We start from the raw sequence: 17,846 nt of genomic DNA, 5'->3' as shown, positions 1-17,846 counted from the left end.
TAAGAACTTAATTACTTCAGCATTAACCTTTCCATCTGCCCTTTCAACATGAAACAAGGACCTGGCATCCAATCTCCCTAGAGGCCTCACTAAAAATGCAAACGCTTGCTCGGCAGGGCACCTAGAGGTGGCAGACAGGGCTCGTGCCTCTTCACTCTCAAGTGCATCGACCTGAGTTCCCAGAGTCAGAGGCGAGCAGGGCAGCATGGAACCCTGTTCATGCACCACTGTGATTGCTGGGCCTCGGGATGCCCAGGGGCATCCGGGAAGTCATCTCTTTACCCACTAGCTTGGGTAAAGGGTATTCAGGAAGACAACCCAGCCATGCTGGGGCTCGTGGCCTGAACCCCAAACTCAGCCACAGGAGCAGCCATCGGCCCCTTTATAAAGAAAGGAAAACTGAGCCACAGAAATCTAAGTGGCATGTCCAGGATCCCACAGACACGGCGTGCGCAGGTGGAGCGGGCAACATCCCAGCATCTCATGCACGATGTCCCAGCGTCTCACGCACGGAGCGTGCACACCACCTGCTCGTCTGGCACCTGGAGACACTCGCGCAAGAACACGACCGCCGGCCCGGCTTGGCGAGGACGCTCTGCGCCATGGCCCAGCCTTGCGCAAGGTGTAATGAGGCCAGCCCGTCACGTGGGTGCCAGCTTCCTAAGGAGTGGTGTCCTGTGACACCCTCTTTTCACGCTGATGACTCCAACTCCTCTGCAATGAGCCCTGCGCCTGCCAAGTCATCCCCAAACAAGACTTGCTCCGCCCAGCTGTCCGCCGAGGGCGCCCAGGAGCGGATATGAGACACTCTGACTGACTGTGGTGGGAGGCAGGACGCGTCTTGTCCAGGCCTCTGCGGCTGTGTGGATCGTCATTTTAAAGGAGAAGAAGATGCGAATTGAGATTTTGTTCCCTGGCTGCTGTCAGTGGTTTCTGCTCAGCTGACCCCAAGTTTCACATCCCTGTGTTCCAGTCCGAGCTCAGCGCAGCTGCCCGGCAGGAGACTTGGAAAGAAAACTCTCAGGTAGGCCGGGCGCGGTGGCTCATGCCAGTCATCCTAGCACTCCGGGAGGCCGAGGCTGGAGGATCACTCAATGTCAGGAGTTTGAAAGCAGCCTGAGCAAGAGCGAGACTCTGTCTCTACTAAAAATAGAAAGAAATTAACGGGACAACTAAAAATATATAGGAAAAATTAGCCGGGCATGGTGGCACATGCCTGTAGTCCCAGCTACTCGGGAGGCTGAGGCAGGAGGATGACTGGAGCCCAGGAGTTGGAGGTTGCTGTGAGGTAGGCTGACGCCAGGGCACTAGCCCAGGCAACAGAGTGAGACTCTGTCTCAAAACAAAACAAAACAAAACAAAACAAAACAAATCCAAAAACTCTCAGGTAAGTCTTCCTTGTTTGGAGATTGAGAAACATACCAATTCAGTGTGTTTCTTTGGGATTTGCCTATTTTGTGACATTCTGCCTGACATTTTAAAACCACTAAGTTTCACCAGATTTCTTTCATATGCCTGTATTTTTGATTTATGTCACATTATGATTTGGGGCCGGGAGGGAAGGTTAGTTTTGAGAGTCTGTAAATTTGTTCCTAAAATAGTCCCTGGGGCAAAAAACTAACCCTAGCCATGGTATCTCTCAGTGGGTGTGAGCTAAGCCTTTCCTGAAGTCTCACCAGAGTCCTTTAGGGCATTGATACCAGGTGAGTGCCTTGGATACCCTTCCAAGAGCTGTGACTGGCTGTGGAAAGTGCCTGTTCCTCTCCGTGCAGTTTTAGTTTTTCATGGGAGGCATTTCCTGGACGGGGTTTCTCAGCCTCAGCACCACTGACGTGGGGGCCGTTGGGGGCTGGCCTTGCCTGAGGTTTAGCAGCACCCCTGGCCTCCCCTGCCCCAGTGATGACAACCAAAAAAGGCCCCCAGACGTTGCCAAACGTCCCCAAGGGAAGGGATGGCCCCACAAGAACACTTGTAGCCCTTGGATCCACATGACCTCCTGGGGCAGCTGAAAGCTCTGGCTGTGGCAATGCCTCTGGCCAACCACGACTTGAGGATTCTTTGTGCAACAGGTAATTACGGCCATTAGCTTCAAGGTCATCATTTTGTACAGGGAGAGCCCTGCCCACAGTGCTTAGTGCCGAAGAGACCAACACCGATCTCGTCCGTTGGCAAACATGGCTCAGGGAGGCTAAACAACCGTTCCAGGTCACGCAGCCAGCGGACATGATGCCCTGGCAGGAAAGGGGTGTCAGGACCCCCATTCAGAGCCTCTTAGTGCTATATTCTAAGTGTCTTCAGCACCATGCTGTGTGGCTCAAAATTTTTCAGGTTTTCAGAAAGATGTGCTTTTTAGGAAAAGAGATGGACACAGCGAGTGCTTGCGCAAGCAGGAGTGATTGGAAGAGGACACAGTTTTCTAGGACAAATTGCTTTTCTTTCTAAGAAGTTTTAAGTCTGCCACACATGTTAAAGAAAAAATTATTAGTGACACTTGCTAAAGAACAATAAGGCAGACTATCTGGATAGATGTAGGGACCCCCGCAATGGGCGTGAATTGGGGGAGCAAGACTGGGCTCCTCTCCAAACACAGTACAGGTGAGTGGGGATTTATACTCCAGGAGCAGGTGAGGGTCCCTGGATGGAAAATTGGGAGGCGGAGACGTCCTGGTGGGGGAGTCTTGCTAACCAACTCGACAGGATGCTGTGGGCAGGTAGGGTGATGAGATGCTGAGGGTGGGGACAAAGAATTTGATCAGATATCGAGGGTGGGGGATTCTTGCTAAACAGACCCAGCAGGGCTCTTGCTGAAACTGGACCAAAGGGGCCCAGGCCTAAGGTCAGGGCGGGGGAGGAGGGCCGGGGAGAGCCGTCGCCTCCCGAATTGTGTAAGTCCAGGGAATCACATGCCTGTTGCTGACCCTTTGTCAGCAGATCATGAACTTGGGTTTCAGTGTTTTAAAACGTCCTCTGGAAACACAGAGAGGCATGGCTCCTGCCCGCAGAGCTGCTGTCGCTCTCTGGTGAATGACTGTGGACATTCTCTTCTCCCTCTCGCTCTGTTACACATCCCTCCGAGAACCCGGTCATTCTGCTTAGCTCAGGAGACAGAAATGGGAAGAAGAGAAGAAATCTTACCACCCCTCTGCCAATGTCTTTTTAAAAATCTGTCTTTTTCTTAAGGAAACAAGCAAACATTGCGATGAGCATATATATCGCTTATATTATCAGAAAAGGGGAGAATGTTCAAACCCTGGCCAGCTCTCTTAAACCGTCATTCCAGTTTTCTCCAGATATCTCGTGGCACAGAATTTGAAAACTCAGCTTTGTCATTTAGCAGTTGTAGAGGCTGCACAACCCACCTAGCCTTAACCTCACTGAGCCCTGGTTTGCTGTCTAGAAATGTGCGTGATGGTGCCTGTCTCAGACACCCGCGATGTCTGGATGATCCAACTTACAGAAGGCACTTAGCCTGGTGCCTGGCTCACGTGAGGGCTAGGCGCCTGTTTGTTACTGCTGTTGTCCCTTTGTGGAAGGAGTAAGTGACACACCTGTGATCAGAGTGCACAGGTGGAAGGGGAAGGCAGGTGGTAAACATCGGGACTCAGCTGTGATGACAGCGAGTACAGGAATCAGCCTGTGTTTCTTTCCAAGTCTTACAAATTCCACGTGGACATTTGTCATGTTATACATGTAATTGCTTTTTTTTTAAAAAAAAACAAAACTACTGTTTTTTATCACTATGCTTTAAAGATGGCAGTGAATAGACAAAAATCCCAGAATACTTAAATTCAAGCTGAGGAACTTACCGCGGCCATGACTGAGCAAGTTGTTACTATTAATACATCCTTCCAGGCCCCAGTTCCTTATTTGTGGGACAGGCCTAACCATGTCACCCTGCACCCCGGAGCCCCGAGGCTGCCGGCCGTGTCTGGCCTGCGGTGAGCCTTCTGCACCTACCTGTTTGTATGCTTTCTACACAGCCCTAAGCACTCGGGGTTTCAACAAACCTGCCTGAGACATCAGAAAAACAAGTAACCTTGTGTGTGAATGTATGCTTTCTCCCAAATTGTGCTGATGATATGTAATTTTATGACACTTTTTTTCCAAAGGGCATTCCTAATTTAAATGTCTTATTTAATCCCTAAACGAGTCCTGAAGGCGAGATAAGGTAGTCATGGTCTCTTCACTACTTTCCAGAAAAGAAAAAAAGCCAAGCGTGTGTCAGTCACAAGGTCTCTCCCATTTAATTCACCTGTCACTTCCGGGCCCCAGGATGTCAGGGGGCCTAGTGCAGGGTGGGCGGTGCTTCACTCAGCCCAGGTGCTCTGCACTTATCTCGCCCAGTTTGTTTTGTCAACAGATATCACGGACAGCGCTTTGCTGCTTCCGGAGAGGGAGCCACACCAGGTCCTAACACCAGGCAGTTTACCTTGTAGTCAAAAAACACAGACATAGCCAACAGCGAAAGTAACCAAAACACGTAAACTTCATTAAAAATAAACAAACACTAATCCGAACACACAAAACCTCAACGTCCGATGGTGGTGAGTGCAGTGCAGAATTGGAAAGGCCTTGGGGTGTCCTCTAGGCCGCCACGCTGCGCCCACCTGCTCAGGTGTGGCATCGCCCCGCCCCGCGCGCCCCGCAGGGCTGACTCAGAGGGCGTGGCCCGAGAGGAGCTGGGCGGTCCCGGAGGCGTGGCCGGAAGGCGCGGCCGGGAGGCGCGGCAAAAGCGTGGTGGGGGAGGGGCCGGGCGCCCCGGGCGGGTCCACACCTGAGGCCCAGGTCTGGAGGCCGCGTCACCGCCTACCGGAAGCGGGGAAACCGCCCCGCGGCCCTGGGTGTGTCCGTGGGGACGTGCGGGGACCAGGAAGGTTTCATGCGGTCTCCGCGGAGGCCGGGAGCGCGGGCGCGGGGCGGGCCTGCGGGTCGTCGGCCGGCGAGCGCGGGTCCACTCGGATCCTCGTCAGGGTACAGCCCGGGAACTGCGGCCAGCCTGGGACACGCAGGGACACGGAGGGCGTGTGGCGTGGACACGCCGCAGAAAGTGCGGGCAGCGCTCCCCACAACCGCTGTGGTACAGCCCGGGCCCCTCGCCCGCCGTGGTGACGTCACGGCGCGGCTTCGTGGCCCCGCCCCCGAGGCGTGCGCGTGCGCGGCGCTTTTGCGGCAGCGCGTCGTGGGCGCGCGGCAGTGCCGTCAGAGAACGCCGGGCTGACGCGGCCGGCCCAGGTGAGCGCGGCGGGGGCGGGGCGGAGTGGCGCTGGCTCAGGGCTCCAGGGGTTCGGGGTTTCGGGGTCCTGGGCGCAGCCTCGCGGCGGGGCCGCGTCTGAGCCCGGTCCCGCCGAGCGCGCTGTGCTCCGGGTCGCCGGGTGCGCAGCAGAGAGGGACGCTCCTGACGCGGACGCTGACTGGAGCGCTGCAGATGCGGACGGGGCAGCGACAGCCCCAGGCGGCGCCACCAGATCGCCTCGCCGCGCAGACCTGCCGCGCAGGTGCAGTCTGCCCACCTGTGCACCGCGGGGCGCGGACAGGGCTCCCTCAGGGCCACAGAGGTGTCACCGAGCTCCCGCCACGGCCCGGCCTGGCCTCAGGAAGAGGTGACACATTGAATGTGGCCCTCGCCAGTGACGGGGTCAGCGGGGATGGACCTGGCTCAGGGGAGGGGGAGGGGCGCTGGGTCAGGTCACGGGGTGTGAGCTGAGGGGTCCTGGGTTGTCACCAGCTGCTCCCGGTCAGGGTGCGGTGTGGATGGCTGGAGAGGAGCCCAGGGCTCCTGAGCCTTTGTAGATTCTGCTCTTACTGACTCTACTCTGGAAAACTGGGGAGCGGTGGCTGTTTCTAACTCCTGTTTGAATTTACCTTCTGTGTGAAATCCGTAACTGTGTACTTTCTGACTGTCTTATTCCCATATTTGTGAGGGTTTTTGTTTGCACTTAGAACTTTTCATGAAGGTTGTGAGAGGAAAAGGCAATGAGGAAGGAAATATCAGGGACCGAGGGAATGTGAGAGGGCCTCGCTCCTCAGTGAGCCTTGCCGGTTCTGTGCCTTCCCTGGAGAAGGGACGCAGGTAGACTGGCTGTCGCCTTCTAGGCTGTCCTGTTGTGGTAGTTCTTCCTGAGCAGCCAGTTTCCCTGAAAAGAGCTGAAATAACAGGTTCTCCAGGTGGCCTCAGAGATGTTCGGGACAGAATTTGGTAGTGAGAAACCGGAAAAAAAAGGATTTTAGATACTTTTTTGTGATGGGACAGCCATAGGACAGTGTGTCTGCAGCCAGTAGAACCGTGTTGTAGAAGAAGATTAACAGGCGAACATAGTGACATGTTGCTGAAAGGAAAGACACAGGCCACAGTGCAGCTTGTATACTTCTATCCCTTTTCATGAAAAAACGAGGAGTTTATATCTAGAAAAACAACTAGCTCAGCAGTCACCAAGACATAGTGATAATGCTAGGACTGGGTGGGAGGATTGCCAGGTTTTATTTTTATATTTTTATGCTGTGTATGTTTTCTGAATTTTGTTTTTTGAGCATGTATTTCTTTTGATTTTGGAAAAATATTTTTACAAACTATAATTTTACAAGCTGTAATTCTCAAAATGTTAGAAGTGTGATTCTCATGCAAACTGCCTGTGTCAGGTGATATTCTACTGATAATGGAGGATCCAGTAGGATGACAGTGCCAGTTCAGAAGAAAGTGCACAAAATGAGGGTTTTGTAGCCAGAGAATAAGATGCTGAGATAAGATGCGAGGTTAGGTACAAAATTGGCAAATATCCAACCTTGCAATGAATCCGCAGCCTTTGAGGTTATCTTTTCTTCTAGATGGAAAGGAGGATTAACTTTGCATATTGTGAACCGTCTAGGCCTCAATTAGTGGTAAACAGTGAGTTTAATTATTTCTCCTAAAAAGTTAAGTGATTCTGAGGGGGCTTGTAAAGCAGTGATCTAGTATAGCAAAAAATTTAAACAGCAACCATTTTTTCCCTTTTGACTTTATTTCAAAGATTTGGATAAATTATTTTAACCAGACACAAAATTACTGGCATCTGTAGTAGTTTAGTGCAAGTGAACAGAAAGTACTTGTGCACGAGTGACAGTACTGGCAGCCACTGAGCTCTAGTTCCTGCCTACACTGCAGCCGCGGAGCTAATACTTTCCTTAATATGTTTGCATTCAGATTTCTTTGAAATGCACGGTCCATTGCCATGGGACAGCTTAAACCACAAAATCTTAGAAAGAATAAGATGAGGTTTATAGATATATTTTTCCCAAAGAAAGTGAAGATTTGCAAAGTCAGGTTGGTGCTGAGATTGTGGCCTTTGAGGGAATCACTTCTTTTCTGGCTCTGGTTCCTCAACTGCTGAGACTAACAGGCTACTGGGGAAGAGCTTTGAAGCCTTCCAGATGGAAAAGACATCCCCAGTTTTACCCGTGGAGGGAAGAGTGACTTCCAGCTGTGCATCAGACGCAAGGCATCAGGCACCGTGGAGGAGCCTTTAGGTCTGGGCCTTGCGGTGAGGCAGGCACACAGCAGTGGAACAGGGCTGACCCCAGCATCTAAGGTGAGAGGGATGTGGTCGGGTCAAGGAGCAGAAATAGAAGCAAAAGGAGAACTGGAGCTCTTCCCACCTCATCTGCACTGCCTGCTAGAATGAGGCCTCACTGCACTTCCACAGTGCCTGTCTGGTGACTCAGGGTGAGCTACAGCTGTTCCCAGTGTGACAGTGTGATGCCACAGAGGGGACAGCAGGCCTCTGCAGACCCCAGGGGAGGCTGCCCAGGCTGGATCCAGGCACCCTGTGACCCAGGGCCTGGCCCTCTGCCCCTGTGGCTCAGACAGTTGAGGAATGTGTCTCATTCGTGCATCGTTGACGCTGTGCAAGCTCAGAGACCCAAGTGACAGGTTAGACCGAACTCACTGGCTTGCCTGCAAGCTCCCTGTGCTCAGCTGTGCGAGAACACGCACAATCAGTGGTTTATAGCAAAGAATCAGAATGGGGATTGGTTGTAGAATTGTGAGGGGTAAGAGGTATTCTGGTTTTTATAATCTGTTGCTTCTGTATCTCTGATTGGTACCTGCTCTGTGACCGCCAGGAGGACTTGCCCAATCTCGGCTCTGGCTGACCTGCTCGTGTTTCAGAGACAGACTTTAACCCGTCTGCTGTTCTTTCTTTAGATATGATAATATCTTCAAAAAGGTACCTGGAAGGTGCAAAGACCTGGAAGCCGTTCTCTCATAGAGATAAAATAAACTAGTTGAATGTGCCTGGCTCGTGGCAGGGGCCTCCTGTCCTGCCGGTCTGTGTGTACGCTTCTTATTCCCATAGCCAGACACTGGGGCCCGGCGTGGTTTAGAAAGAAACTTGTGTTCTGAGCTTCCCCGTAGTAAAATCAAGTTCAGAACCCAGTAAACCAACTTTGGTCCTCAAGTCCTGCAGCCCCTCCTGGCCAAACCAAAGACTTCCTGAAGGTCCACGTTGGCTCACCACTTCCACTCAGGGATTTGAGTCATCACTTTGGGCAGAACTTCAGGGGACATCCCCCATTTGAAGGCAAGGGCCCCATAGCAGTTGGCTATCTTGGCCAGGAGAACACTGAGACTGCCATGGCAGAGCGGAGCCTGGGTGTGGATGACCAGGGTCCTCTCCCTCGGCAAGTATCGTGTGGGGTGACCCCTGGAAACCAGGGGATTCGGGAGGTGCTGGCCAGGGATCTGAAGGCTGGTCTCTGATGCTGCTTTGTGCGTAACCGACTCCACAGTCCCCAGTGTGTGCACTGATTTCCTGCCAGGTAATAGGAAAGGGCAGAACAGGGAACTGCATAGGTTCCTTCCAGTTTTGAGAACATGAGACTCTGGGTTTTGCAGTTTCACAGACAAAGCAAGTTCACACTCAGGTAAACTGAACCACTTGGGCATAATTTAGAATCTGTTCGTGTATTCAACAAGTATTTCTTGAGCGCCTGCCATGAGCCAGGTGTTGTGTCAGTGCTGCAGGTGCGGTGATGGGCAGGCAGATGCGGCCCCATGTCCTCGGAGAGCAAGTTTTCCAGGGAGGTGAGACCCAGGAAACGAAGTGAGTGCTTGTCAGGTGCTGTGCTGGGAACACAGGGTGCAGCAGGAGCTCGCAGCCAAGGTGCTTAACTGGGTCGTGAGTCTCCCAGGGCTGGGAGGGCGTCTGGAGCCGACAGTGGTTAATAGAGACCCGCAGGGTGAGACGAAGTAACTGGGGCCGGAGGGGGAGACTCTTATAGGTGGAAGCCCACGTGCAGAGCCCGGAGGTGAGGGAGAGCTTGGTGTGGTCAAAGAACTGGAAGGTGTTACCACGCAGTGAGATGCAGGGGCCTGAGAGCTGAACTCGAGCAGGTGGACGCGCGTGTTTTGAAGATGCCTGTAGGTCATGGTCAGGCCTCGGGAAGCCCCTCCAGGGTCTGAACCAAGTAGTAACCTGAGGAAGAGGAGCACAGGTCTTAGGATGTGCTTGGAGCGCTAACCTGCACAAAATTAATGAGATGACCGTCTTCTGATGTGCAGCAGGAAGGGTCCTAGGTATGGTGGAGGTAAAATGTGAAGCCTGTTTTGTGTGGTGTGTAGGCTTGGTTAGACCTCAGTTAGAACAGGAAATGGGATGGTTGGGCACGGCAGAAACATAAAAAGTACAATGAAAGGGTGAGCTGCTGTTTTCACATTGTCGCAGAGAAAAGTTATAGATTTATTCTAATCGAACTTAGTGTTTGAACAGGTAAATAAATCCATTGTGGTTCACAATATGTTCTCAGCCACTGTTCCTAGGAGAAAATGAGTTTTTGAAACAAGGTACTAATAAACTCCTTAGATTAAGTGACCGTTATGTACTTATCAATTTAGGGGATGTTTTTCATGGTTAGAGTGAGAACTGCCTTGAATGAATTTGAGGGCTAGAGAAGGCCATTCAGGTTCTCTGGTCCAGCTTGACTTCCCGTGGCAGGTGCTTCTAAGACCGTGAGGGCTCCTGGCCGCGTGGGCAGGAGGGGCTCAGTGGGCAGAACAAGCCAGAGGCGGAGCTGCTCTGGGGTCTGTCCTGCTCTCTGAGATGGGCCCACGACACATGCGTGGGAGTGTCTGCAGACGGCAGCCAGGGCTCTCCTTTCCGATGGGAGGCTGAGGACAGTTCAGACCATTGCAAGCTGACAGACGAGACCTCGGGGTGTATTTTCCCCCCGCTGTTCATAAGGACGTAGTATGAGGACATCTGAACAAGGAGTGGTAATAGTCTGGCATTAAAACACACATGTGAGTGCCTGTGCCTGACGTTTCTCTGTGAGGAGGCAACCTCAGAGGCCAGCGGCCACATGACCAGTAAGTGGCCACGTGGGGATGTGAACCTAGGCATGCCGGCCGCTGCCCAGCCGTGTTCCACGGGCTGTGTCTGAAACTCGGTACTGTTCATAAGTAGCTTTGCCACACAGAACTCAGAGTGCCCAGGCGATGTTCTCGTCTCAGGTTCTGGAAGTAAATGCTTTAACAAGGTGCATTCCAGTGTGATTATTTAGTGTGTTTTACCCTGTGATGTCTGTGAGCTGTGTGACTGACCGCAGACTGCCTTGAAAGCCGCAGCCTAGCTGTGGAAGTCCCGCAGGAAGAGCATGGCGTCGCGTGTCCATGCTGCCGCCTTCCGCCTCCTGCCGCCCCATCCCTTCCCCTGCACCCCAGTGGCTGTCGTGCATGTTTGTGTGTCTCTGTAACTACATTGAGAATTAGCTACAGAACTGAAAGAAGCATTTTCTATGATGCTTTTGCCCCACTGGGTTAGTGACGTGTCCTATCTTCTGCTCAGCACGACGTGAATTATGTCTTCTCCCTTCAGATTGGAGACCGGCCGATACATGACGATCCTCGCGGCAGCTGCGCCAACGCCGTTTTCTTGGACGCGACGCAGGGAGGGGCCCAGAAGCCCCACATTGGCCCCCGGCCTCCTCACGACCCGGTACAATGACCTCCTCGAGTGCCGGGGCCGCCTCGGAGGGCGTCTTTGACCTGGACTATGCCTCCTGGAGCATCCGCGGGACGCTGGCCATCGCCGGCTTCGCCTTCTACCTGGGTGTCTTTGTGGTCTGCCACCAACTGTCGTCATCCCTGAACGCCACCTACCGAGCTCTGGCGGCCAGAGAGAAGGTCTTCTGGGACCTGGCGGCCACACGCGCGGTCTTTGGCGTGCAGAGCACCGCTGCGGGCCTGTGGGCCCTGCTGGGGGACCCCGTGCTCCAGGCGGACAAGGCGCATGGCCAGCAGAACTGGTGCTGGTTCCACGTCACCACAGCCACTGGGTTCTTCTTCTTCGAGAACGCTGCGGTCCACCTGTCCAACTTGTCCTTCCGGACGTTTGACGTGTTCCTGGCCGTGCACCATCTCTTCGCCTTCCTGGGCTTTTTTGGCTGCCTGGTCAACCTCAGGGCTGGCCACTACCTGGCCATGGCCACGCTGCTGCTGGAGATGAGCACGCCCTTCACCTGCATGTCCTGGATGCTCCTGAAGGTGAGCGTTTCCCATGTGGCTCCGCAGGGGAGGTGCTGAGCACGCAGTAATGAACAGGGCTTGGTGGACGCCATTTCCTTAATTATGAAGCGTTTAGGCTTTCTGCTCCTTAAGAAAAGAAAGCTCAGTGGATCTATGACTCAGTGGGAGTGTCTGTAAACCCCAGAAAACATGACGTTTTCCCTCTTTCAATACTTTAAAATTAAAGTTGAAGTAAGGTATGTGTGTGTACACACATATCTTTTTTTCCCTTTTTATTTTTGAGTAAGATTTTTATTGGTGATCAGAAGTGTTGAGACCTGGCATAGTTATCTATTTAACACATGGTTCCTTCTTGTTTTGGGGAGTATTTTCTGAAATGCATGGTCTGTCTTCCATCTGTGACCTTGCTGGCCATTTTGATGTCAAAGTGTTCCTTGTGTTAATCTCTCTTTTAGGACCATGTTTTAGCATAGATTCTTGCTATCTCTTACGACACATCACATTGTTCACAGGATATTTTATATAAAACTTGAAATACTGCTCATGTTTAACCAGTCACACAAATGGGTTGTATTTTTGAGTGTTTCCTGTGTACAGAACACTGTGGTTGGTTTTGAGAGGAAAAGTAAGTATAAAATGTCATTCCTATCTTTAGGTCTAGTTGGATGGATGGTGTCAGCCCATCAGAGTGAGTTGACAACATAAATGGTACAGCCTCTGTGCACGTAACCAACATGGAACGCCGGCTGCGTGTCGTGCACTGCGCTGGGACCGGGGACGTCAGAGAGAGCCCTGTTCTGCTGTCCCCTGGGCTGGCCCTGCCTGGTGCCTGCAGGGGGTTGTGAGCACAGGGACAGGAATGTGCAGGAGGAGCAGGGCGAGGCTGCTCTGAGCCGTGGCGGCTCAGAGGCTGAGCGGGGCCTGGCCATCCATGCACAGGGCGTCTTGGTGTTGTAGGGTGGCCACGGACATAGGGTGCTGGCGAGGCTGGCCTGGGGAGGTGGTGTGGGCTGTTTGGGGGGGCATAATCTGGGTAGACCTCGCCAGGGAAGAGGGCTGCAGCCGCACCTGATTGAAGGAGGCAGTTGAGGGATCCCACCCCCACCCTGGCCGAGCAAGCGAATGCAATGGTCTGAGTGGGTTACGTTAGGAGAGCTGCTGCGACCCGGGACCCCGTCAGCACCCTGCCCACAGCGCGAGGTTTCAGCTTTCCCCTGCGGGGGTCCTCTCCGCATCAGTGGAGACTTTTCGGGGATGCAGGGCAGGTTTGAGACTCCCCTCCCTTCCTCTGGCTTGGAGCGGGGGTGGAGTGGAGGCTCCTGTGCTCTGGGGAGAGGCTGAGGCCCCTGCTCTGCCTCCCCCACACCCCTCACACCTGCAAATGCCGGGCTTAGGGAGCTGCTAAGTGTGGCAGAAAGTCACCCAGTTGAAGGGAAAGCAGAGGAGCTTGGTCATGTATATGTGCTGAACAGTGTGGTCGGCAGTGACCTGAACTACAGCCCTGCAGATCATGCGTACTCTTGAGAAATAGGGTGATCGTTAGCTTGCATGCTTATTAATTTTTGTTGCGAGTTCTTTTAAAACGAGAAAGGAAGGAATTAAGGTCTTTCTTATCTCTGCAGCTCCGGGAGGTCGCATTGGTCTGTTGCATGCATTTTGTGGTCTTTGTGCCTCTCGGAGCCTGGGGTGGGTCCAGCGCCTCCTGCAGGCTGAGTCTGTCCTGCGGCATGAGGCCTGGACTCTGGGAGTCCCCGACAGCCTCAGGCAGAAGACAGACCACGGCCGTGTGACCACCTGAGAGAGGTTTTATTTTGGGGTTTGCACTTTCTCTAAGTTTTTAGGGTGGAGAAAGGGTCGCCCTGGTATTCACTTCTCACCCTGCTCATGCTAACCACACACAGCTGCAGACCCACGAGCAGAAAATTGCACCTGGATTAATGTAGCCTACGTGGGTTGGCAGATTGTTCTAGACAGACAGTTCCAGTTTTTTCTTCTAGTTCAAATACTAAGTGTTTTAAGTAAACACTGTGTCTAAAATATTGAAATTCTTTTAAGCTTTTAGTAAACTGAATGATTCCTGTATAGTAGGGCATTAGCATTGAAGATTTCCCCATCTCCACCATCATAGCATGCAGTACAAAAGGTAAGTGGTGCAGCTGTGTAGGACGCTCACCACGAGGGGCCGTGACCTTCAGGGCTGTCCTTGTGCTCTTGAGGCCACTAGTCCTACCTTCATGGCCTTGGTCCGGGGCATTTCATCTTCAGGCTCCCTGTTTGTTTTTTTGTTTTTTTTTGTTTTTTGAGACAGAGTCTCACTCTGTTGCCCGGGCTAAAGTGCCATGGTGTCAGCCTAACTCACTGAAACCTCAAACTCCTGGGCTCAAGCAATCCTCCTGCCTCAGCCTCCCGAGTGGCTGGGACTGTAGGCATGCACCAACATGCCCAGCTAATTATTTTTTGTATATATTTTTAGTTGGCCAATTAATTTCTTTCTATTTTTAGTAGAGACTGGGTCTCACTCTTGTTCAGGCTGGTTTTGAACTCCTGACCTCTAGCGATCCACCTGCCTTGGCCTCCCAGAGTGCTAGGATTACAGGCGTGAGCCACCGCGCCCAGCCCCTGTTTGGTTTTAATTACTACTGTGGAACTAGTTCTGATGCAAGGTCAGCATGACTTTAAGGGAAGACCCTTTTGGCCTGAATCCAAGGACTGAGCAAACCAGGAAATGTCCTTCATCCGAAACTTACTCTTCCAAGAGTTTTCTCCCAGGGTCTAGGTACTGGGCCTCGGCATACCTATGCCTCCTAGTTCAGCCAAGTAAGCATTGTTTATTTACTCAACATGCGCAAATTTGAGATAGAGGAAAGGTTGCCCTGGACTTTGCCTCAGAGAGCAGGAACAGAGCAAGAGGAGCTGCGAGGCCAGGCCCAGAGCCGGCTGGTGCAGACCCTCCGAGCCAGGTTCTCCTCTCAGACAGATGCCAGTGCACCAGACCTGGGTTCGCTGTGTCTGGGGAAGGACAGGGCAAGCGCCTGCTCCCAGGGAGAGGGCGGTGTGGGCAGTTATGTGTTGATTCCTGCATGTCTGTCTCCCGCAGGCCGGCTGGGCGGACTCCCTGCTGTGGAAGCTGAACCAGTGGCTGATGATCCACATGTTCCACTGCCGCATGGTGCTGACCTACCACATGTGGTGGGTGTGCTTCTGGCACTGGGACGGCCTGGTCGGCAGCCTGTACCCGCCTCACTTTGCTCTCTTCCTCCTGGGACTGGCCCTGCTCACACTGGTCCTCAACCCCTACTGGACCCACAAAAAGACCCAGCAGCTCCTCAATCCCGTGGATTGGAACTTCGCACTGCCAGAAGCCAAGAGCAGCCGGCCGGAGAGGACCAACGGCCAGGTGCTGCAGAAGAAGAGGTCGTAGCCACACTGGTGCCAGATGGCACCAGGGGATAGGGACACTCAGGCCGAGCCAGGTTTCGTGAATGATGGCTTTGGTGACAGATGAGGTAGTGAACATTGTGTGCTTAGTTCTAAGTTAAGTACTAACTCTCTTTCTCATTAGCATTAGTCTTGAAGTAGCCACAAAGTGTTCTTAAGACCTTGATTCTCCTGATTCACGGGGTTTTGCCATAATGATTTCTTGACTGTTCTGGCATCTTCCAGACCAGGGGTTGGCACCAGGGAAAGGCCACGGCGTCAAGCCTTGCAGGCTGTCGGGGGTTGGCTTTGTGTGAATACTTGAAGTGGCTTCATATTGAAGTGCCACGTGGTGGGTGGGGCCGGGTCGGCGTGGACTTCCCAGTCCCTGCTCACGTTGTATGTGTCCTACTCAGAGCCATGTTCATTGTAGTGGGAGAGAATTGGCCTAAGAGAGAAAATGATTTGTCACCCTTGTTAGAATTCCCCATTGTAGGAAATTTAAAGACCAGGTTGCGGCAGCGCCACCTAGTGGCAGCAGTTGCACAGGCACCGTCCTGGGGTCGTGACCCCCTGGTTGAGTAGAGGCGAGGTGGGGTTTTGCTACCCTGACAAGGTGTGGGGGGTCCAGGTGAAATCTTGCAAGTTTTTAAAATCACTGAACCTATTTTAAAATGAGAATTTTAAAATTCATATTGTATTGCTCAATTGACAAAATAAGGTAGGTATTTGGTGTTCAGATTGTCTAGAATTTAGAGCCATTTTTAGTTAACTGAGTTGCCCATAAGTGCGCAAACTAGAACCTAATTTCTTGGTCGGTGTTTCTCTGTCGGTTTCAAAATGAGGGAGTGATGATGTTTCCCTCGAGCTGTAGGGTGGGCCTGGACCCTCAGGGACGCTTAGTGGCAGGCCTGGGGTCCCTGGAAGGGTCCCACGGCAGCCCCTGCCCACCACGGCCTAGGGACGGTCCCAGAGTGCGTTGTTTTACTGTTCTGTGCCCAGGTAGAATTCAGATACCAATTTAGCAATTTCATTGACATGCAGACCCAATTCTTTTTGCCATGAATATGCAATTCAAAGTCAAAGCTTATTTTTTACCAAAAGCACCATTGGAGTGTTTGTGGAAAGCACAAATTTGTTGCTCATGAAAATCACGTGTGACATGCTCGTCACATATCATGGAACTCGCAGAATAGTGTATTTTGATCATCGGTGCTTTGACTTTATTGATGATACCTAGGTGGAGGTATTTATCTTATTTTAAGAAATGATCTAAATCTCAGCCGTATGCAGCAGACGACTTCCTTACTGAGACTGAGGACTGGAACCCAGGCCCTGCGTCCGGCTCTCTGCGCCGAGCCCATCCCCACAGGTCGGCAGCCGGGCGTCCCTCTGCTGGGCGTGGCTTTAATAAAGTGACGCTACTCACAGAACCCACCTGGTGTCGGCTCCTGTCTCAGACGTGCTGACGTTCACAGCTCTGTGACTGTGTCGTGTCTTGAAGGCACAAAGTGTCCCGACAGATCTTTACCTGCTCAAAATTCGGTTTGGGGTTTGTAGTGTTTCGTCTGGTTTTATCCGATGATCACTAGGACTTTGACCTTCCTGGGCTCACGTGTTACTTTCTGCGTCTGAACACGTGTAGATGCACAGGCGGGAGGCCACACAGGTTGGCGCTCCCTGCTGACCGGGACTTCTCAAAGGGGCGCGGGGCCGAGGGTGTTTGGATGGTAGAGTCTGTTTGAGCCACGTGATACGGAACCCCTTCCAGACTGCACAGCACCTCACCCGGCCACGGCCCCGTGGGGCTGTCTGCAGTCAGCACGGCCTCGGTGGCTCGCAAGGCGTGTGCAGCTAGTGCGCGTGCTTTTCACAACTCATGCGTCGTCTATTAGGGTGAGAGCAGAGGCTGAACTGGGGAGTCCACATAAAAGTCAGGAATTCTAGAATCTCTCGGAAACTGGGAGGATGGGTGCAAAACTGGCCTCAACCTGCACAGACAACAGGTGTCCCAGGCGGCAAACACTCTGCCTCAGCCTGGCCACAGACTCCAGCCTGACCTTGTCGTGGTCACTTGTCACTGCACTTTCTCTTTCCCATGTTTTTTTTCCCCCAAATTGGAAAACAAGATGGGCCGAGGCCGTCAAGTGATCCAGGAGCAGTGGGACTGAGTGCGTTTTCTCTGCCTGGGGATGACGTTTCTGGCCTGGGGTTGGCCGGGCTGTGTCCCACCCCCTCTTTACTAAGCCAAGCCCAGACTTCCACGGATGTGAAGTGGTGCTTTCAGGTCACCTCTGTCTGCACTAACTTTCTTCATATTTGGCTCTAATGCAGCAAGAGCTTGCTCATTCAATATTTTTTAAAATAAATTTTCTCCTTTTTTTGGTAACTAAAGTGTGCTGTGTATATTCCTGTTTCAGTAACAGAATGCAGTGATGTGAAAAATTTAGAAATCCCTATTTTCTTTTTTTTGGTGACTCAACCGTCAGGAGTTGACTCGGGGCATCTGGGGCCAGCCTGGCCTGAGTGCCAGCCCGGGGGGGGGGGGGGCAAGACGCCACACCCTTTCTTCCAGAAACACCCAGGGCACAGGCGCCTGGCTTCACAGGACACTTCTCCCTACTTGGGCAGCATGAATTCGTTTCTCGTCTCCCTGAGCAGACCCCTCCCCCGTGTGGCACCTGGCGTGTCCGACAGGTGCAGCATTGCACTCCCATCTCTCTGAAGCCTAGCGTTTCCCATCACGTCCGTGTTTTACACCCACAACCCCGAACCCGAGAGAGATGGCAAAAAAAAAATTAACCCAAAGTTAAATCCTCAGTTATTACAAAAAGTCATTAAAATGTCAAGTTTTTCAATCTGAAAGGTCTCTGCCAAAACTTTACATAAAGAACATTTATGATCCCTGTGACTTTCACAATATTTACTGTGTTGT

General features: G+C 52.5%; 1 protein-coding gene across 4 annotated transcripts; it reads left to right on the top strand.

Annotated features, from left to right (window-relative positions):
- The first annotated feature begins 762 nt into the window (after nucleotides 1-762).
- Nucleotides 763-17,305, top strand: CLN8 (CLN8 transmembrane ER and ERGIC protein). Of its 4 annotated transcripts, none has more exons than XM_012788816.3 (3): nucleotides 763-1,024; nucleotides 10,845-11,512; nucleotides 14,592-17,305. In XM_012788816.3, exons 2-3 carry the CDS (start codon nucleotides 10,970-10,972, stop codon nucleotides 14,913-14,915), a joined length of 867 nt encoding a protein of 288 aa, XP_012644270.1. In that variant the 5' UTR covers nucleotides 763-1,024; nucleotides 10,845-10,969; the 3' UTR covers nucleotides 14,916-17,305. The 4 variants fall into 4 exon arrangements, with proteins under 4 accessions (XP_012644270.1, XP_075853403.1, XP_012644272.1 ...); XM_075997288.1 differs by lacking the exon at nucleotides 763-1,024 and adding an exon at nucleotides 1,035-1,288; XM_012788818.3 differs by lacking the exon at nucleotides 763-1,024 and adding an exon at nucleotides 4,755-5,232.
- Nucleotides 17,306-17,846: the final 541 nt, after the last annotated feature.

This window comes from Microcebus murinus, chromosome 24 (genome assembly GCF_040939455.1).
Source record: "Microcebus murinus isolate Inina chromosome 24, M.murinus_Inina_mat1.0, whole genome shotgun sequence".
NCBI lineage: Eukaryota > Metazoa > Chordata > Mammalia > Primates > Cheirogaleidae > Microcebus > Microcebus murinus.
The sequence above is the reverse complement of the archived record's forward strand: the minus strand, read 5'-3'. Positions and strand labels throughout refer to the sequence as shown.